At 39.2% G+C, this 22,971-nt stretch overlaps 1 protein-coding gene across 3 annotated transcripts in view; it reads right to left on the bottom strand.

Moving 5' to 3' along the window:
- LOC135116416 (mitochondrial inner membrane protease subunit 1-like) overlaps window positions 1-22,091 on the bottom strand; it is a 64,829-nt gene extending 42,738 nt beyond the window's left edge. For all 3 annotated transcript variants that reach the window (XM_064033867.1, XM_064033868.1, XM_064033866.1), the window contains exon 1: window positions 21,905-22,091. In XM_064033867.1, coding sequence (XP_063889937.1) covers window positions 21,905-22,027 — 123 coding nt within the window. In that variant the 5' untranslated portion in view covers window positions 22,028-22,091. The remainder of the gene's footprint in view (window positions 1-21,904) is intronic.
- Window positions 22,092-22,971: the final 880 nt, after the last annotated feature.

Genomic DNA, 22,971 nt, shown 5'->3' with positions numbered 1-22,971 from the left:
AATTTTCAATCTGTAGAACACCACCTCTCCTCTTCTAAACCTCATCTTCTTTTCCTCACTGAAACTCAGGTGTCTGAGGCAACTGACAGTAGCCCCTTTTCTGTTCCCTCCTACTTTCTCTATCCTCATTTTCAATCCAAAGCTGGATGCTGCGTTTAAGTGGGCAATGACTTAACCTGCTCTCGTGCCCACGCTCTTGAATCTTCCGAGTTTTCCACCATCTGACTACAACTACAGAGTCACTCTCATACTAAATTTATCTGTGCTGTATACCTCTCACCTAACTCCTCTGACTATAAGAAATTCTTTGACTACTTAACTTCCAAAGTGGAGCACATTCTGACCCTCTTCCCTTTCACAGAGATCTCCATTTTTGGAGACTTCAATGTTCACCACCAGCTTTGGCTTTCCTCTCCCTTCACTGACCATCCTGGTGAACTAGCCTACAACTTTGCTATCCTCCATGACCTAGAGCAATTGGTGCAACATCCTATTCGTATTCCTGACCGTCTTGGAGATATGCCCAACATTCTTGACCTTTTCCTGACCTCTAATCCTTCTGCTTATGCTGTCACCCTTTCTTCTCCGTTGGGCTCCTCCGATCACAATCTCATATCTTTATCTTGACCTATTGCTCCAATCCCTCCTCAGGATCCCCCCTAAGCGAAGGTGCCTCTGGCATTTTGCCTCTGCTAGTTGGGGGGACCTGAGGAGGTATTTTGCTGATTTTCCTTGGAATGACTACTGCTTCCATGTCAGAGACCCGTCTTTGTGTGCTGAACGCATAACAGAGGTGATAGTGTCTGGCATGGAGTAGTACATTCCTCACTCTTTTTCTCGTCCTAAACCTTCTAAACCTTGGTTTAACACAGCTTGTTCTCGTGCTATACATGATAGAGAGGTGGCCCACAAAAGGTACTTAAGCCTTCCATCACCAGAATCTCATGCACTTTATATTTATTCCCCGAACCATGCCAAGTCTGTTCTCCAACTAGCCAAAAACTCTATCATTAACAGAAAATGTCAAAACCTTTCAAGATCTAACTCCCCTCGTGATTTCTGGCATCTAGCCAAAAATATCTCCAATAACTTTGCTTCTTCTTCTTTCCCTCCTCTATTTCAACCAGATGGCACCACTGCTATCACATCTATTTCTAAAGCTGAACTCTTTGCTCAAACCTTTGCTAAAAACTCTATCTTGGACGATTCTGGGCTTGTTCCTCCCTCTCCTCCACCTTCTGACTACTTCATGCCACGTATTAAAATTCTTCGCAATGATGTTTTCCATGCCTTTGCTGGCCTAAACCCTCAAAAGACTTATGGACCTGATGGGGTCCCTCCTATTGTTCTCCGAAACTGTACCTCCATGCTTGCACCTTGCCTAGTGAAACTCTTTCAGCTCTGTCTGTCAACATCTACCTTTCCTTCTTGCTGGAAGTTTGCCTACATACAACCTGTTCCTAAAAAGGGTAACCGTTCTAATCCTTCAAACTACCATCCTATTGCTTTAATTTCCTGCCTATCTAAAGTTTTTGAATCTATCCTCAACAGGAAGATTCTGAAACATCTATCACTTCACAACCTTCTATCTGATCGCCAGTATGGGTTCCATCAAGGCCGCTCTACTGGTGATCATCTGGCTTTCCTTACTGAGTCTTGATCATCCTCTTTCAGAGATTTCAGTGAAACTTTTGCTGTTGCCTTGGACATATCAAAAGCTTTTGATAGAGTCTGGCACAAAGCTTTGATTTCTAAACTACCCTCCTACGGTTTCTATCCTTCTCTCTGTAACTTCATCTCAAGTTTCCTTTCTGACCGTTCTATTGCTGCTGTGGTAGACGGTCACTGTTCTCCTAAATTTATTAACAGTGCTGTTCCTCAGAGTTCTGTCCTGTCAGCCACTCTCTTCTTATTATTCATTAATGATCTTCTAAACCAAACTTCTTGTCCTATCCACTCCTATGCTGATGATACCACCCTGCACTTTTCCACATCTTTTCATAGACGTCCAACCCTTCAGGAGGTAAACATATCATGCAGGGAAGCCACAGAACGCTTGACTTCTGATCTTTCTAAAATTTCTGATTGGGGCAGAGCAAACTTGGTATTGTTCAATGCCTCAAAAACTCAATTCCTCCATCTATCAACTTTACACAACCTTCCAGACAACTATCCCCTCTTCTTCAATGACACTCAACTGTCTCCCTCTTCTACACTGAACATCCTCGGTCTGTCCTTTACTTATAATCTGAACTGGAAACTTCACATCTCATCTCTAGCTAAAACAGCTTCTATGAAGTTAGGCGTTCTGAGACGTCTCCGCCAGTTTTTCTCACACCCCAGCTGCTAACTCTGTACAAGGGCCTTATCCGTCTATGTATGGAGTATGCTTCACATGTCTGGGGGGTTCCACTCATACTGCTCTTCTAGGCAAGGTGGAATCAAAGGCTTTTCATCTTATCGACTCCTCTCCTCTAACTGACTGTCTTCAGCCTCTCTCTCACTGCCGCAATGTTGCATATCTAGCTGTCTTTTACCACTATTTTCATGCTAACTGCTCTTCTGATCCTGCTAACTGCATGCTTCCCCTCCTTCCGTGGCCTCACTGCACAAGACTTTCTTCTTTCTCTCATCCCTATTCTGTCCACCTCTCTAATGCAAGAGTTAACCAGTATTCTCAATCATTCATCCCTTTATCTGGTAAACTCTGGAACTCCCTGCCTGCTTCTGTATTTCCACCTTCCTATGACTTGAATTCCTTCAAGAGGGAGGTTTCAAGACACATATTCATCAATTTTTGACCACTGCTTTGACCTTTTTATGGGACTGGCATTTCAGTGGGCATATTTTTTTATTGGATTTTTGCTGCCCTTGGCCAGTGTCCTTCCTACATTAAAAAAAAAAAAAAAACTAAAACAGCTTCTATGAAGTTAGGTGTTCTGAGACATCTCCGCCAGTTTTTCTCACCCCCCAGCTGCTAACCCTGTACAAGGGCCTTATCCGTCCATGTATGGAGTATGCTTCACATGTCGGGGGGGGTTCTACTCATACTGCTCTTCTAGACAGGGTGGAATCAAAAGCTTTTCGTCTCATCGACTCCTCTCCTCTAACTGACTGTCTTCAGCCTCTCTCTAACTGCCGCAATGTTGCATGTCTAGCTGTCTTTTACCGCTATTTTCATGCTAACTGCTCTTCTGATCTTGCTAACTGCATGCCTCCCCTCCTTCCGCGGCCTCGCTGCACAAGACTTTCTTCTTTCTTTCACCCCTATTCTGTCCACCTCTCTAATGCAAGAGTTAACCAGTATTCTCAATCATTCATCCCTTTCTCTGGTAAACTCTGGAACTCCCTGCCTGCTTCTGTATTTCCACCTTCCTATGACTTGAATTCCATCAAGAGGGAGGTTTCAAGACACTTATTCATCAATTTTTGACCACTGCTTTGACCCTTTTATGGGACTGGCATTTCATTGGGCATATCTTTTTATTGGATTTTTGTTGCCCTTTGCCAGTGTCCATCCTATATAAAAAAAAAAAATAAAATAAAACACCTTCTATGAAGTTAGGTGTTCTGAGACGTCTCCGCCAGTTTTTCTCACCCTCCAGCTGCTAACTCTGTACAAGGGCCTTATCCGTCCATATATGGAGTATGCTTCACATGTCTCGGGGGGTTCCACTCATACTGCTCTTCTAGACAGGGTGGAATCAAAGGCTTTTTGTCTCATCAACTCCTCTCCTCTAATTGACTGTCTTCAGCCTCTCTCTCACTGCCACAATGTTGCATCTCTAGCTGTCTTCTACCGCTATTTTCATGCTAACTGCTCTTCTGATCTTGCTAACTGCATGCCTCCCCTCCTCCCGCAGCCTTGCTGCACAAGACTTTCTTCTTTCTCTCATCCCTATTCTGTCCACCTCTCTAATGCAGGAGTTAACCAGTACTCTCAATCATTCATCCCTTTCTCTGGTAAACTCTGGAACTCCCTGCCTGCTTCTGTATTTCCACCTTCCTATGACTTGAATTCCTTCAAGAGGGAGGTTTCAAGACACTTATTCATCAATTTTTGACCACTGCTTTGATTCTTTTATGGGACTGGCATTTCAGTGGGCATTTTTTTTTATTGGATTTTTGTTGCCCTTGGCCAGTGTCCTTCCTACATAAAAAAAAAAAAAAATGCAGAGAACTATGAAAAAGAGCAGATGTCAACACAATGTCAAGGAAATTAATAAGTGGCAAAAGGAATGGAATAAGAAACAGGAAGAAGAGAAAATTAATTTAAAGGATGCTATGGAAACACACTTGAAGGAAGAAATAGAAAATACTGTGGTGAAAGTATACAAAGTGAGAAGTTAGAGACACAGCAGAAAAATAAGTGTGTAATAGTATTTGGTGTTAAGGATAAAGTGAAACCTATCAGACATGAAAGAGAGAAAATTGATATAGAGTTACTTAAGAAAAAGGTTCATCAAGCTGAAGAAGAAAGTGACAACATGGTGGAAGAGACTGAAGTGACTATGATTGCTATATATATATATATATATATATATATATATATATATATATATATATATATATATATATATATATATATATATATATATATATATATATATATATATATATATATATATATATATATATATATATATATATATATATATATATATATATATATATATATATATATATATATATATATATATATATATATATATATATATATATATATATATATATATATATATATATATATATATATATATATATATATATATGGAAAGAGATAACAGGCCAGTACAAGTTAGATTTAGGTCCCAAATTGCTGCTGAAACATTATTGTCAAATACCTGGAAACTATCAAAAAAGGAGGATTATAAATAGATGGAAAAGAGAAGACCTAAACAGAGATGAAAGAAAGAAAATGAATGATGTGTTGAATGAGGCAAAAGAAAAAAATGAGGGACAAACCAAGAAAGAGAAAAAAAGCAATTCTTTTTGGAAGTAATAGTCATGAAACTAAAGAAATGGTACACAGGAAAAAAGAAGAGTTAAAAGGGCTAAAGGTGGCATATACTAATATCAGCAGGATATTATCAATGCAAGAAAAATAAGCCTGACATTATGAGATTAGCAGAAACTAAATAAGTGATGAAATTACTGCAGTTAATACTGAGGAAGGAAAGCACAACATGTGGATGAAAAATAGAAAAAAGAAACAGGATGGTGGAGTAATGATGTTGATAAGGAAAGAGCTACAAGTGGAAGAAGTATTTTTCTGAGAAGAAAATGTGGAAATTATTGAGGTGAAAATAAGGCAGGCAGAAAAGGGTTAAGGGCTCTTGTTGTGGTATATGTTCCACCTAAGATAAGCTCATAGAGGAAAGAAGATTATAATACTATGCTGGAAGATACAAGAGAATGCTTGGACAGAATAGCAAGTAAGAATGACTGGAGATTTTAATTGCAAAGAAGTTTCTTGGGAAGATCCAACTACCACAAGTGAAGTCATGTCATAGGGATACAAACTCTCGATGATGTTGATGGAAAACACACTAACCCAGTGGATTGTAGAGGACATGAAATACAGAGGAGACGAAGAACTGTCTACTAGATTTAATATTGACAAAGGAACCAAAAATTGTGAATAAAGTGAAATATAAATGTCCAATATGAAAAAGTGATCATGTGGTAATAGAACTAACTTCAAAAGAAGTTAAAGAAGAGTCAAGGAAAAGAAACCACAGGATTGGAAGACTCAATTATGAAAAAAGGAAAGTTTAGTCAGCTTAAGAAATACTCTGAAGAAACTGCCTGGAGTAAATTTAAAGTCAGGGGAGTGGAAAAAAGAAAATGGAAAGAGTATGTTGAAATATACATATAATGAAGATATGTGTCTAAAGTGAGGGGCAGAGAAATTGGACATAAGGAATGATTAAATAGATGTGAAATATCAAAAAGACAAAAAAGAGATGCTTTTTTTTTTTTATGTAGGAAGGACACTGGCCAAGGGCAACAAAAATCCAATAAAAAAATATGCCCACTGAAATGCCAGTCCCATAAAAGGGTCAAAGCAGTGGTCAAAAATTGATGAGTAAGTGTCTTGAAACCTCCCTCTTGAAAAAATTCAAGTCATAGGAAGGTGGAAATACAGAAGCAGGCAGGGAGTTCCAGAGTTTACCTCTCTTGCGTTAGAGAGGTGGACAGAATAGGGGTGAGAGAAAGAAGAAAGTCTTGTGCAGCGAGGCTGTGGAAGGAGGGGAGGCATGCAGTTAGCAAGATCAGAAGAGCAGTTAGCATGAAAATAGCGGTAGAAGACAGCTAGATATGCAACATTGCGGCAGTGAGAGAGAGGCTAAAGACAGTCAGTTAGAGGAGAGGAGTCGATGAGACGAAAAGCTTTTGATTCCACCCTGTCTAGAAGAGCAGATTGAGTGGAACCCCCCCCAGACATGTGAAGCATACTCCATACATGGATGGATAAGGCCCTTGTACAGAGTTAGCAGCTGGGGGGGTGAGAAAAACTGGCGGAGACGTCTCAGAACGCCTAACTTCATAGAAGCTGTTTTAGCTAGAGATGAGATGTGAATTTTCCAGTTCAGATTATAAGTAAAGGACAGACTGAGGATGTTCAGTGTAGAAGAGGGGGACAGTTGAGTGTCATTGAAGAAGAGGAGATAGTTGTCTGGAAGATTGTGTTGAGTTGATAGATGGAGGAATTGAGTTTTTGAGGCATTGAACAATACCAAGTTTGCTCTGCCCCAAACAGAAATTTTAGAAAGATCAGAAGTCAAGCGTTCTGTGGCTTCCCTGCATGATTTGTTTACCTCCTGAAGGGTTGGACGTCTATGAAAAGACGAGGAAAAGTGCAGGGTGGTATCATCAGCGTAGGAGTGGATAGGACAAGAAGTTTGGTTTAGATCATTAATGAACAATAAGAGAGTGGGTGACAGGACAGAACCCTGAGGAACACCACTGTTAATAGATTTAGGAGAAGAACAGTGACCATCTACCACAGCAGCAATAGAACGGTCAAAAAGGAAACTTGAGATGAAGTTACAGAGAGAAAGATATAAACTGTAGGAGGGTAGTTTGGAAATCAAAGCTTTGTGCCAGACTCTATCAAAAGCTTTTGATATGTCCAAGGCAACAGCAAAAGTTTCACCAAAATCTCTAAAAGAGGATGACCAAGACTCAGTAAGGAAAGCCAGAAGATCACCAGTAGAGCAGCCTTGACGGAACCCATACTGGCGATTAGATAGAAGGTTGTGAAGTGATAGATGTTTAAGAATCTTCCTGTTGAGGATAGATTAAAAAACTTTAGATAGGTAGGAAATTAAAGCAATAGGACGGTAGTTTGAAGGATTAGAACGGTCACCCTTTTTAGGAACAGGCTGAATGTAGGCAAACTTCCAGTAAGAAGGAAAGGTAGATGATGACAGACAGAGCTGAAAGAGTTTGACTCGGCAAGGAAAAATTGAAGAGAGGAAGAAGACAAGATTAGTGGGCAGAATACATAAGAATAATAAATATGTTACAATACAAAGAGAAGGGCAAAGAAAATACAAAAAACATATAACAGATAAATGTAAAGACTAACCAAAACAATACAAAGAGAAGAGCAAAGAAAATACAAAAAACATATTAACAGATAAATGCAAAGACCAACCAAAACTGTCCTATAGGCATGTCAACAATAATGTACAATGAAGGTAAAGAATTGAAAAATTAGAGGTGAATTTTAAAGAATAGCCAAAAGCTCCTTCATTTATAAAGTGTCAAAATCTTTCAAGATCTGACTCCTTTCATGATTTTTGGCACCTAGCCAAAAACATCTCAAATAACTTTGCCTCTTCATCTTTCCTTCTTTTATTTCAACATGATGGCACTACTGCTGTCTCATCTATTTCTAAAGCTGAACTCTTTGCTCAAACCTTTGCTAAAAATTCTACCTTGGATGATTTCTGGCTTGTTTCTCCCTCTCCTCCATCTTCCGACTACTTCATGCTACCCATTAAGATCCTTTACAATGAAGTTTTCCATACCCTCAATAGCCTAAACTCTCGGAAGGCTTATAGACCTGACAGGGACCCTCCTATTGTTCTCCGAAATTGTGCCTCCATGCTTGCACCTTGTCTAGTCAAACTCTTCCAACTGTCTCTCAACATCTACCTTTCTTTCTAGCTGGAAGTTTGCCTACATTCAGCCTGTTCATAAAAAGGATGACTGTTTTAATCCCTCAAACTACCATCCTATTGCTTTAATTTCCTGCCTTTCTAAAGTTTTTTAATCTATCCTCAACAGGAAGATTCTTAAACATCTATCACTTCACAACCTTCTATCTGATTGCCAGTATGAGTTCTGTCAAGGCTGCTCTACTGGTGATCCTTACTGAGTCTTAGTCAACCTTTTTTTAAGGATTTTGGTGAAACTTTTGTTGCTGTGTTGGACATACCAAAACTTTTTGATAGAGTCTGGCACAAAACTTTGATTTCCAAGCTATCCTCCTATAGCTTCTATCCTTCTCTCTGCAACTTCATCTCAAGTTTCCATTCTGCTATGAGTCTCAGGTCAGAGTTCCTAGCAAATGGACATGTTTAGCGAGCAGTAACCTGGCACTATAACTGGCTAGTGTAGACATGGAACCTTGTGTTGCTGAGTCATCTAGTTGTATTAGTTCTCCTATTCTCAAGGCCTTTGTTGCAAAGGTCTCAGAGCTGGAGGCTGAGTTCCATCAAAGGATCTCGGATGTGCAGGCTGAGTTTCATAAGAAGATCTCAGACCTGCAGGCTGAGTTCTGTGAGAGGATCTCAGCACCTGAGGGAGGATCGTGCCCTGCCATCACCTTACCTAGTAAGGCAATGCAGGAGCAGTTAGTTGTATGAAGGGATGCTAAGCGGTTGAAGGTACTCAAGGTGCCTCGCCTGGAGATGTGCCACATGGAGATGAGGAATCCCTTCAGTCTGTTCAAGGGTGTGACAGAGGAGGAGGTGGACATGGTGGGAGGAGACAAAGAGAAGGAGAGGGCAGATGCAGTTACCCTGCCCCAAGGTAGAGTGCTTGTGCTTAGTGATAGTCAGGTTAGGCACTTATGTAGATAGTGTGTTTTGTGCCAAAGATAGGAAGTGTAGGTCAAGGGTGTGTTTGCCAGGGGCTGGGATAGGGAAGATAGCAGAGACATGTATGTGCATGGAAAATGATGGTACCAAGCCCCATTGTTTTCTCAGCGCAGGAGGGAATGACCTTGGTGAGGTCAGAGTGTGGAGCTGTTCAGGAGGTTTAGGCAGGCTTTGGATAAGATTAGGGACAAGGGAAAGATCCATATGGTATGTGATGTCTTGCCGAGGAGGGAAGTTGGAAATGAGTGGCTGTACAATACTACTATAGTGAATTGCAGGCTCGCAAATCATTGTAAGAATAATGAATGGACGTTCATCAACAACTGGGACCTCTTCTATGGTAGGAACACTTTATATGCCAGGGATGGAGTGCATTTATTATGCCAGGGTGTTTGGATTTTGGCCAGAGCATTCAAATGGAAGGTGACTGCACTCCAGCACTCTTTTTCATTGGTCAGGAGGATGGAAGGGGTTGTGAGGATGAAATAAAGGAAAAATTAGTTAAATCTAGAAAGGTAACTAGCTCAGAGAAGGTTAGGAATAGCTTAAGTGTTTATTGCACAAATTGTAGAAGTATTTTGAATAAAATGGGCTTGCTTAGAGGAATGGCGTGTGTAGAGAACATTGATATCATTGCTTTAACAGAAACTTGGTTAGATATATCAGGAAAAGTATTTAATCCAGAGGTTAAGATTGATGGTTATACACCACTCTATAAAGACAGATAACAGGAGAGGAGAAGGCATTGCAATGCAAGTTAGGGACACATTACAATGTTGTATTAACAGTAGAATTAAAACAGATAGCAAGACAGAGTCGATATGGGTAGATATCATGGAAGGATCACAGTCAGTAGTACTAGTACTGGGATTAGTGTACAGGCCACTGCACAGTACAAAGGAAATTAACACTTCACTATGGCAGGAATTAAATAGAGCAGGCAGGTACAGTCAGGTATGTGTGGTAGGAGATTTTAATTTAAGGAATATCAACTAGAGCCTGATGGTAGGTAACAGTGAAGCAGAAGAATTTCTTAAGGTAATTTTTTTAAAGCAGGTAATCTTAGAACCCACAAGGGGGAATAATATTCTAGATTTAATTCTAACTAACAGGTAAGAAGCAGTCATGCAGGTAGAGGTTGGAGACAGTTAGGTAACAGTGACCATTGTGAAATAAGGTACAAATTAAAATAGGAGGAAACTTTTAGAAACAAAAACACTCATAAAATACCTGACTTTAGGAGCAGATTTTGAGGTATTTAAAAGGTACCTCCAAGGAGTTGACTGGCAATGGATGCAGGGTGGAGGTAAGGTTCAGGATGGAGTTAAGAAAGATAAGGCAGGATGAGGGAGGTGAGGTGATGTGTGAGGGTAAAGAGCAGGAGGAGAGGAGGTGTCCGAAAGGGCTGGAGGAGTGAGAGAGGGGGAGATATGTGTGAGTAAGTTGGAGAGTCAGGTCATGCTGAGATGGGTGAGGTGACGTCAAGGCAAGAAGAAGATGGAGTGAAGAGGATGGATGGGGCTGAGATGGGAAGATTAGGGGAAGTAAATGTAGATGAGTTGTATAAACATTTTGTTGATAAATTACATACAGGACAGTTAGAAAACATCCCTTATTGAGCAATAAGATCATAGAAGAATGATCCTAAATGGATGACTGGTAGGTTGAAACACTACATATGATGGAAGATAAGTATATATAAGAGATAAAAGGCAGGGGAACAGGTTTTAAGGCTACAATATAATGAATTAGTTAGAACAGTCAGGATGTTAACAAGGAAAGCTAAAAACAATTATGAATTAAAGGTAGCCAGCCAGATGAAGATGGACCCCAAGGTATATAGGAGGAAGAATAGGGAAGCAACTGGTCCATTAAAGGCAGCAAATGGAGACCTGGTTGGTTCTGGGGAGGAGATTAGTAAAATTCTGAATGAGTTTTTTTTTTAAGTCTTCACCCAGGAAAACATGCAGGAAATGCCAAATAGTGAGCGGATGTTTAAAGCAGAAGAGATTGAGCTGACAGATATTACCATAACTAAGGAGATAGTGGAACAAGAGATTGATAGGCTGAAAAAGTTCAAGACACCAGGACCAGATGAAATATATCCCAGAGTACTTAAGGAATGCAAAGAGGCTATTAGTGAACCGTTAGTTTCTCTTTATAAGAAATCCCTTGAATCAGGTGAAGATAAGGAATAGTAATGATAACAATGAAATAATAATAATAATAATAATAATAATAATAATAATAATAATAATAATAATAATAATAATAATAATAACAATAATAATAATAATAATAATAATAATAATAATAATAATAATAATAATAATAATAATAACAATAACAATAATAATAATAATAATAGTGAGAGAGCCACGCGCATGTACACACACACGTGTGTGTGTACATGCTGTGACCTCACTGAACGTTTCCCTTTGTGTCTCACAACACAAGGGGACAGTCACAGCCTGCCCTCTAAAGACAACTCTCTTCCTCCACACAAAACTACAAGCACCTAATAACACACACCCTTCACTCAAAATTTTAAAATTATCATGGTGACTCCTACACCAGTCTCAGAGTTCTCATCTGGGGAGGGGACCATAAATGTCCCCAGGTCGGACTGCCCTTCTGTTGATGACCCTAAGTGTCTTGACACCCCCTCAACTTTTTCTTCATTAACTTCTAAAACATTTGCAGTCTAAGATCTAATTTTCAATCTATAGAACACCACCTCTCCTCTTCTAAACCTCATCTTCTTTTCCTGACTGAAACTCAGGTATCTGAGGCAACTGACAGTAGCCCCTTTTTCTCTATCCTCATTTTCAATCCAAAAGCCCAATGTTGCGTTTATGTGCGCAATGACTTAACCTGCTCTCATGCCCCTGCTCTTGAATCTTCTGAGTTTTCCACCATCTGGCTACACCTACAGAGTCAGTCTCAAACTAAATTTATCTGTGCTGTATACCTCTCACCTAACTCCTCTGACTAAAAGAAATTCTTTGACTACTTAATTCCCAAAGTGGAGCACATTCTGACCCTCTTCCCTTTTCCAGAGATCTACATTCTTGGAGACTTCAATGTTCACCACCAACTTTGGCTTTCATCTCCTTTCACTGACCTTCCTGGTGAACTAGCCTTCAATTTTGCTATCCTCCACGACCTAGAGCAATTGGTGCAACACCCTACTCGTATTCCTGACTGTCTTGGAGATATGCCCAACATTATTGACCTTTTCCTGACCTCTAATCCTTCTGCTTATACTGTCACCCTCTCTTCTCCGTTGGGCTCCTCCAATCAGAATCTTATATCTGTATCTTGTCCTATCACTCCAATCCCTCTTCAGGATCCCCCTAAGTGAAGGTGCCTCTGGCATTTTGCCTCTGCTAGTTGGGGGATCTGAGGAGGTATTTTGCTGATTTTCCTTGGAATGACTACTGTTTCCGTGTCAGAGACCTGTCTTTGTGTGCTGAGCACATAACAGATGTAATAGTGTCTGGCATGAAGGCATACATTCCTCACTCTTTTTCTTGACCTAAACCTTCCAAACCTTGGTTTAACACAGCTTGTTCTTATGCTATACATGATAGAGAGGTGGCCCACAAAAGGTACTTAAGCCTTCCATCACTAGAATCTCATGCATTTTATATTTCTGCCCGGAACCATGCCAAGTCTGTTCTCCAACTAGCCGAAAACTCCTTCATTAACAGAAAGTGTCAAAATCTTTCAAGATCTAACTTCCCTCGTGACTTCTGGCATATAACCAAAAATATCTCCAATAACTTTGTTGCTTCTACTTTCCCTCCTTTATTTCAACCAGATGGCACCACTGCTATCACATCTATTTCTAAAGCTGAACTCTTTGCTCAGACCTTTGCTAAAAACTTTACCTTGGATGATTCTGGGCTTGTTCCTCCCTCTTCTCCACCCTCTGACTTCTTCATCCTACCTATTAAAATTCTTCGCAATGATGTTTTCCATGCCCTCGCTGGCCTAAACCCTCAGAAGGCTTATGGACCTGATGGGGTCCCTCCTTTTGTTCTCCAAAACTGTGCCTCCATGTTTGCACCTTGCCTAGTCAAACTCTTTCAGCTCTGTCTGTCAACATCTACCTTTCCTTCTTGCTGGAAGTCTGCGTACATTCAACCTGTCCCTAAAAAGGGTGACCATTCTAATCCCTCAAACTACCGTCCTATTGCTTTAATTTCCTGCCTATCTAAAATTTTTTAATCTATCTTCAACAGGAAGATTCTTAAACATCAATCACTTCACAATCTTCTATCTGATCGCCAATATGGGTTCTGTCAAGGCCGCTCCACTGGTGATCTTCTGGCTCTCCTTACTGAGTCTTGGTCATCTTCTTTTAGAGATTTTCGTGAAACTTTTGCTGTTGCCTTGGACATATCAAAAACTTTTGATAGAGTCTGGCACAAAGCTTTGATTTCCAAACTACCCTCCTATGGCTTCTATCCTTCTCTCTGTAACTTCATCTCAAGTTTCTTTTCTGACTGTTCTATTGCTGCTGTGCTAGACGGTCACTGTTCTTCTCCTAAATCTATTAACAGTGGTGTTCCTCAGGGTTCTGTCCTGTCACCCACTCTCTTCTTATTATTCATTAATGATCTTCTAAACCAAACTTCTTGTCCTATCCACTCCTATGCTGATGATACCACCCTGCACTCTTCCACGCCTTTTCATAAACATTCAACCCTACAGGAAATAAATATTTCACACAGGGAAGCCACAGAATGCCTGACTTCTGATCTTTCTAAAATTTCTGATTGGGGCAGAGCAAACTTGGTATTGCTCAATGCCTCAAAAACTCAATTCCTCCATATATCAACTCGACACAACCTTCCAGACAACTATCCCCTCTTCTTCAGTGACACTCAACTGTCCCCCTCTTCTACACTGAACATCCTCGGTCTGTCCTTTACTTATAATCTGAACTGGAAACTTCACATCTCATCTCTAGCTAAAATAGCTTCTATGAAGTTAGGCAATCTGAGACGTCTCTGCCAGTTTTTCTCACCCCCCAGCTGCTAACTCTGTACAAGGACCTTATCTGTCCATGTATGGAGTATGCTTCGCATGTCTGGGGGGATTCCACTCATACCACTCTTCTAGACAGGGTGGAATCAAAAGCTTTTCGTCTCATCAACTCTTCTCCTCTAACTAACTGTCTTCAGCCTCTCTCTTATTGCCGCAATGTTGCATCTCTAGCTGTCTTCTACTGCTATTTTCATGCTAACTGGTCTTCTGATCTTGCTAACTGCATGCCTCCCCTCCTCCTGCAGCCTTGCTGCACTAGACTTTCTTCTTTCTCTCACCCCTATTCTGTCCACCTCTCTAATGCAAGAGTTAACCAGTATTCTCAATCATTTGTCCCTTTCTCTGGTAAACTCTGGAACTCCCTGCCTGCTTCTATACTTCCACCTTCCTATGACTTGAATTCCTTAAAGAGGGAAGTTTTAAGACACTTATCCTTCAATTTTTGACTACCGCTTGGGACCCTTTTATGGGACTGGCATCTCAGTGGGCATTTTGTTTTTTATTGGATTTTTGTTGCCCTTGATCAGTGTCCCTCCTATATAAAAAAAAAAAAAAAAAATCACACACGTCTTGCTGGTCACTTGGTAGGAAGCCTCCGCCTGTCACTGAGTATGTTGGTAGACTCTTGTTCGTCTGTCCGGGAGGGGCTGCATGCAAGAAAGTCTCTGCACACTGCACATGTGTGAGCAGTCTCGCCATGTGATTGGCTGCCACCTTCTCATCAGCTAACCTAACTAATCTAATCAAACCTAACATTAACCTTAATCTTACTACCCAGTAACCTAACTATTTTGTACCAAATTACTGGATATGGTCTCTTATTTATTATAAAACATTATTTTGGCTAAAAGTTAGGTTTAGCTTAGTCAGGTTAGGTTTGGTTAGATTTGGTTAAGTTAGGTAAAGTTTGATTAGTAAGGTTAAATTAGGTTACTTTAAGTTAGCTGATGAGAAGGTGGCGGCCATTCACAAGAAGATACTTTTCATACCAATCACGAGGCGAGACTGGCTCACACATACACAGAGTGTGCGGAGACTTTCCTGCATGCAGGCCCCCAGTTCCTCCCCCTCCCCACCTTATCTCTCTCTCACCTTAGTAGTCTTAGGTCAGGTCACCTCGTGAGGACCACAAGGTTTGTTGTGGCCTGTTTTTCTATGTAACTCTCTCTCTCTCTCTCTCTCTCTCTCTCTCTCTCTCTTGTAATTATGGTAATTAATAATAATAATAATAATAATAATAATAATAATAATAATAATGATAATGATAATAATAATAATAATAATAATAATAATAATAATAATAATAATATTATTATTATTATTATTATTATTATTATTATTACTATTATTATTATAATGCAGCAGCAGCAACAGTAGTCATAGTAGTGGTAGTAGTAGTAGTGTCCTGCTGTTATTAATCTCTCTCTCTCTCTCTCTCTCTCTCTCTCTCTCTCTCTCTCTCTCTCTCTCTCTCTCTCTCTCTTTTCTAGTAGTGTGTCCAGCCTTCTTGCTTTTCAATAGCCACTATTTTTCTTATGACTTAGGGCTTTCCTTGCAGCCTTTCCCACTCTCTCTGTGTCCCATCAACTGCTGAGGGGTCTTTCGTGATCCCTGTATCATGAATTTACTATGTGCCCCCATAGATTTTCTATGGGGTTGCAATCGCAATAACATTACTACTACTACTACTACTACTACTACTACTACCAATAATAATAATAATAATAATAATAATAATAATAATAATAATAATAATAATAATAATAATAATAATAATAGTTAGTAATGATAATAATAAAAAATAAATAAAATAATAATAATAATAATAATAATAATAATAATAATAATAATAATAATAATAATAAAAATACTAATACTGATAACACTAGATAACACAATTTTTGTCCTTCACAAAAAATGTAATTTTCCAAGTTTTCATTGCAAAACAAATAGAAAATGTCCATCATTTCTGTCAAACTTTGCTTTTGTGGCTTTTTGAATGATTTTTTTTGCTCTAAAATAGTTGAATTTTACCATTTTCACCATTTTTGGACAGTGTGGGAGTTTGTATTTACCCAAGCACGGTACGATATGTTGGTCTATATATATGCAGGCGCCATGGGAACCAGGGGTCAGTCTGGACCTCGCTCTCTGTCAAGGCGTGCCTTGTACTCCCTCACTCCACAAATAAACACAACCAAGATTCTGGTGTCTCTGCTACTCTTCACACCCCAACAGACAGAAAAAAATCAAATGACACAAAAATTTATTTCAAAAATTTCTGAAACTAATTTCTAGGATTAAAAATAAAGTTTTTCTTGATTTGTATGAATACAACAAATCACCTTCACATATGACCCCAAATGCAGTCTCCCATCATGTTTTCATTGAAGAAAACTGATATCTCTGTCCAAAGTTCATTATATATTGGTGGAAGTGTTCTCCTTATTCCTATGAATATGCTGCCATATTCTCCCTAAAGTTGTCATGGTGAGCATCTAGGATATGGACCTTCAAGGGCATTCAACAGCCCATCTCACCACAGCTTTTCACTAAAGCTTCAACTAGTTCCATATAGTTATCAGCCTTGTTGCCAAGAAAGCCCTGTGCTACAGCCATGAAAAAATCACAAGTTTTTTTCTCCTTTTCTGTGAGCTTCTGTAGAAATTCTGAGCACTCCCAAATTTTCCTTACTTGTGGTCCAATGAAGAAATACCAGCTTTCACTTTTGCCTCTGAAAGCTTAAGAAAGAAGTCTTGAAGATATCTGAAGAAAGTAGACTCCTTGTCAAGAGCTGTAACAAACTGTTTCAAGAGACCCAGTTTGATGTGTAGTGGAGGAGACAAAACCTTTTGAGGATTCACCAATGACTCATGTTTGATATTGTGTGCTCCTACTGTATGGTCAGTCCTTGGAGATCAGTGCTTTTTCTTTCACATATTTTTCCAGATGCTGTCACTGAGAACTTCTTTGCTCTTGTCTTGATGAATTGACCACATATGTAACAGAATGCATCTGGAAAATGACTGTAGCCTCTTGATGCCATTTCACCTCTTGTGATGTGTCATCTCAGGCAGCCAAAGCAGAACTGATTGGTGGTTTGCAAGCCCCTACTTTTATATTGTCAAGCAGTACTCTAGAATATTCTTAGTCTTTCTATAATGTGTTCCAGAATGTTCTCAATCTTTCTAGAATATTCTTGAACCTACTTTAGAATATTCTGAATAATTCTAGAAAATTTTCGTAGATTCTAGAAAATTCTTGATACTTCTACATATTTCTACTGTATTCTAGAAAGTTCTATAATATTTTGGAAATGTTTACATTGAATAGAATGTTCTAAAATGTTCTAGAAACTTCTAAAAGTGTCTGATAGAACATTCTGGAAGAAACAAGATTTCTGAAATGTAAGCAAATTCTCCTAAATATGAGAAATTTCTTGCTAGATCTGGTCAGTTCAAGAATGATCTTATTAAAATTAAAAATCTTTAGAATACTATATTCTTTCTTTCATTCTTTTAACTTATTTGCAACATTTCAAAAGCAATTAGATATGCAACTGAGATTTTGCAAAGATCTTTACCTTACCTGAAAACCAATAGTAACCCATACTATAATGAAATGAGGCAAAAATGTAAATTCATTGTTCTAACCACAAAAGCAAAGTTTAAGGATCAAAAGAACTTTTTTCTATTTTTTTAGATGGAAATTTATGGTTTGGGGCCAAGGACAAGACAAAAGTTAAATTTTGTTATAGTATAATAATAATAACAATAATAATAATAATAATAATAATAATAATAATAATAATATTATTATTATTATTATTATTATTATTATTATTATTATTGTTATTATTATTATCATTATTATTATAATACTATTATTGTAATTCTTCCTTTTCTTCCTATAATTTATATTATCATTACTGTTATTATAATAATAATTGTTATTATTATCATTATTATTGTTATTATTATTATTATTATTATTATAATTACTTTGAGAGAGAGAGAGAGAGAGAGAGAGAGAGAGAGAGAGAGAGAGAGAGAGAGAGAGAGAGAGAGAGAGAGAGAGAGAGAGAGAGAGAGAGAGAGAGAGAGAGAGAGAGGAGGAGGAGGAGGAGGAGGAGGAGGAGGAGGAGGAGGAGGAGGAGGAGGAGGAGGAGGAGGAGGAGGAGGAGGAGGAGGAGGAGGAGGAGGAGGAGGAGGAGGAGGAGGAGGAGGAGGAGGAGGAGGAGGAGGAGGAGGAGGAGGAGGAGGAAGGAGTAGCAAAGGGACAGTGTGGGAGAGTGCACATATAAGAGACAGACAGGAGAGGCTGGCTGGGTTGGGGCTGGAGAAAGACAATGGCGATTTGTGGAAATACTGAGATAGGATGGAGGGAGGAGAGGAAGAAGAGGGAGGGATGAGGTCACATGGTAGGGAGAGAAGGAATAGGTAATTTTCAGTCTCACACCACGTCTCTTCCAGCTGCAATTTGTAACATATAACGTTCCTTGGGCAGTTATCGGAGATAAGTCAGACCATCATCAGGGAACACTTCAACATCAGGTCTCCTCTCACATGAATTGTTAATGCTCATTGGCTATTCGATTTTTATTTTTCCTCTATAATCTACTTCACTTTTTTTCTTTTTTTTTTTTGTTTCTTATTGATAACATTATTTTTATTATTATTATTATTATTATTATTATTATTATTATTATTATTATTATTATTATTATTATTATCATTATCATTATTATTATTATAATCATTATTATTATTATTATTATCATTACTATTATTATTATTATTAGAGAGAGAGAGAGAGAGAGAGAGAGAGAGAGAGAGAGAGAGAGAGAGAGAGAGAGAGAGAGAGAGAGAGAGAGAGAGAGAGAGAGAGAGAGAGAGAGAGAGAGAGAGAGAGAGAGAGAGAGAGAGAGAGAGAGAGAGAGTGGCATGGGGAAAGAGGATGGGAGTGTCTCATGGGAAACCTTTGCCTTTACCAGATGCTTAACACTTTAGTGCAATGCAGAATGTACAAGTATATACTGTTTTGCGTTTTCATCACTCAGGCTTGTACCACGTTAGAGTTTTCCTGATAGTACATAGTGAGCCGAGGAGGGAGGAAGGGAAATAGGCAGAGGCCCATCCAGGCAAGCGGATCTCACAACACAACTTTTTTTTTTTTTTTTTTATGTAGGAAGGATACTGGCCAAGGGCAACAAAAATCTAATAAAAAAAAATGCCCACTGAAATGCCAGTCCCATAAAAGGATCAAAGCAGTGGTCAAAAATTGGTGGATAAGTGTCTTGAAACCTCCCTCTTGAAGGAATTCAAGTCATAGGAAGGTGGAAATCCAGAAGCAGGCAGGGAGTTCCAGAGTTTACCAGAGAAAGGGATGAATGATTGAGAATACTGGTTAACTCTTGCATTAGAGAGGTGGACAGAATAGGGGTGAGAGAAAGAAGAAAGTCTTGTGCAGCGAGGCCGCGGAAGGAGGGGAGGCATGCAGTTAGCAATATCAAAAGAGCAGTTAGCATGAAAATAGCGGTAGAAGACAGCTAGATATGCAACATTGCGGCGGTGAGAGAGAGAGGCTGAAGACAGCCAGTTAGAGGAGAGGAGTTGATGAGACGAAAAGCTTTTGATTCCACCCTGTATAGAAGAGCAGTATGAGTGGAACCCCCCCAGACATGTGAAGCATACTCCATACATGGACAGATAAGGCCCTTGTACAGAGTTAGCAGCTGGGGGGGGTGAGAAAAACTGGTGGAGACGTCTCAGAACACCTAACTTCATAGAAGCTGTTTTAGCTAGAGATGAGATGTGAAGTTTCCAGTTCAGATTATAAGTAAAGGACAGACCGAGGATGTTCAGTGTAGAAGAGGGGGACAGTTGAGTGTCATTGAAGAAGAGGGGATAGTTGTCTGGAAGGTTGTGTCGAGTTGATAGATGGAGGAATTGAGTTTTTGAGGCATTGAACAATACCAAGTTTGCTCTGCCCCAATCAGAAATTTTAGAAAGATCAGAAGTCAGGCATTCTGTGGCTTCCCTGCGTGATATGTTTACCTCCTGAAGGGTTGGACGTCTATGAAAAGACGTGGAAAAGTGCAGGGTGGTATCATCAGCGTAGGAGTGGATAGGACAAGAAGTTTGGTTTAGAAGATCATTAATGAATAATAAGAAGAGAGTGGGTGACAGGACAGAACCCTGAGGAACACCACTGTTAATAGATTTAGGAGAAGAACAGTGACCATCTACCACAGCAGCAATAGAACGGTCAGAAAGGAAACTTGAGATGAAGTTAGAGAGAAGGATAGAAACCGTAGGAGGGTAGTTTGGAAATCAAAGCTTTGTGCCAGACTCTATCAAAAGCTTTTGATATGTCCAAGGCAACAGCAAAAGTTTCACCAAAATCTCTAAAAGAGGATGACCAAGACTCAGTAAGGAAAGCCAGAAGATCACCAGTAGAGTGGCCTTGACGGAACCCATATTGGCGATCAGATAGAAGGTTGTGAAGTGATAGATGTTTAAGAATCTTCCTGTTGAGGATAGATTCAAAAACTTTAGATAAGCAGGTAATTAAAGCAAAAACTTGCACATTAATTTCTCGTAAAATAAAACAAAGCACAGCATATGTGTGCAAAGTATTTTTTACTTAAAATTACTTCAAACTATCATATCCCAAGTACCTTAATTCACAGGACACCCTGTATAAAAAAATACTAGCCATATGTAATCTAAATCGCCTCAAGAGCCTTCTGATGAAGGAAATGCTTGTTCCCATTTACAACATTCCAGGTTTATTATGGCAATTTTTTTACAACATATGATCAGATCGCTGCTAACATGTAGTATTCTAATGCAAATCATGCCCAACAAAGGGTCAGTTCATTTCCAAGTTATACCCCAATGCAGGGATTTTAAAGCCTAACACAAAGATGGGCCGCAACAAGCCACAGAGAGATCCAAGTCCATGACATGAAGTAGGGTAACATTAATGTTGGGAGAAGCAACTGTGCTGTCACTATCACCCACAATGATGCTAGACTAATGACAAAAGAAAAGGTAATCTGCAGCCACCACCGTCATACAAAGTGATGCAAGTTTGGTGAGGAGAAGGGCTGATTGCAGCCATTGCTATAACCAATGTCATACACAGTGATGAGAGTTTGGTGAAGGAAAGGGCAGGCGTTGCTGCCACTGCCATCATACACAGTGATGTGAGTTTAGTTAGAAGGACAGACTGCAGCCAACACCTTACACAGTGATGTAAGTTTGGTGAGAAGGACTGGCTGCAGCCGCTACCATACAGTGATATCAACAATGAGCGTTCTTCAGTTGTGTGTAAACAATGGCTCAGCATGGTTTTTTAATGAATTTTACTGTACTGTACTGGTTTTTGTTCATTATTCTCTTGAGGTTTTGTAAACTCCTATGTATCTATTACCTTCAGTTATATCCATAAAAAAAAAAAAAAGTGTAATAAGTAGACTGGAAATATTTTACCTTAAATTTTGAAGGGCTTGTCTAAGCCTGGTCTGAATCATAGTAACTTTCTATAATTTCTTTAATGCAGGCTGATAGCAAACCCAAACCCCATCATTAGCAACAACTTGACTGTACTTCTAAGAGTGATGTAGCATTTTGCAAAAGGCACACTGGTACTCAAATGAGTAATATACACCTGAGAATACAAAAAAAAAAAAAAAAAAAAAAAAACATTATGAACTTCAACTTAATTCTTACCACAACAAAGTCACCCACAAACTCAAGAGTACAGTGGGCAATGCATCCATACTGTATCATGTAGCCAGCCACCCCAAGCCACCTGCCTAGGTAGCTGTACATGCGGGTGGTGGTGCTGATCATGACTCTTAGACGCGCTGAATTTCTTCCCTTAGCTCAGCTCACCAGTTACCACCACCATTCTTGGCTGTTGGCAAAATGTAAAATGAGGATGTGTAGTTTCCTACATAGAACAATAGAATGATGTTGTGCATTACAAAAGGAAGACTTGTATGTAAACAGTATACATAAATCTAAAGAAAATATGACTATTTGGTATCAGATGGAGGGAGTGACAAGTGTGATTCAATCATATAAAAATAAACATCCGAAGATATCTGCTATGACCCTTGGAAATGCACCTGGATCAACCCCAATTACTTTACATACACAGAGTAAACTTTACATGCATATTTAGAAGCACACTATTTTACATTTATTCACTAAAAGCTGAAAAGTGCTGAAGACTGGCTGGTTTCATCACATAACTTGTCCCAGCTCCATACTCTAACTCCTGTCCCACAGGTGTGCCATGGGAATTCAGGAAGGAGGACTGATCCTCCTTCAAACAACATGCAAATGCAAATGTGACTCCTATGAATATGACACATTCATGTGTTACTGCTTAATGACAATGTATTTAATTAATGGTGAATTTATATTATACTCTGTTTGTAAGAGGGCATACCACACTATATGGACTGGTAACTCTTACTCAGCTGGGCCTTATATTTTCTCAGACACATGAGCCTTCACCACAGCAATACCCAGCTGCACTTTCCAGCTCCATTCTCCCTTGTATACAGTTAGTGCCAAATTACTTTAGAACTCTCCCCAACATGAGTGTCATATTGCACAAACTGACAACTTGCTCTTTCTCAGTCTGAAAAAACTGGCATTGGTGAAGAAATGGCATAATGAGAAATGCAAGGATGTTCCTCATCATAAAAAAACATAAACATTTGACATCTTACATTTTATCAAGAGACAGTTAAATGTAGTAAATCCTCAGCTACCAACAGTAAAAC

The sequence above is a fragment of the Scylla paramamosain genome, chromosome 31 (assembly GCF_035594125.1).
Source record: "Scylla paramamosain isolate STU-SP2022 chromosome 31, ASM3559412v1, whole genome shotgun sequence".
NCBI classification, from domain to species: Eukaryota; Metazoa; Arthropoda; class Malacostraca; order Decapoda; family Portunidae; genus Scylla; species Scylla paramamosain.
This window is presented reverse-complemented; position numbering and strand designations above follow the sequence as displayed.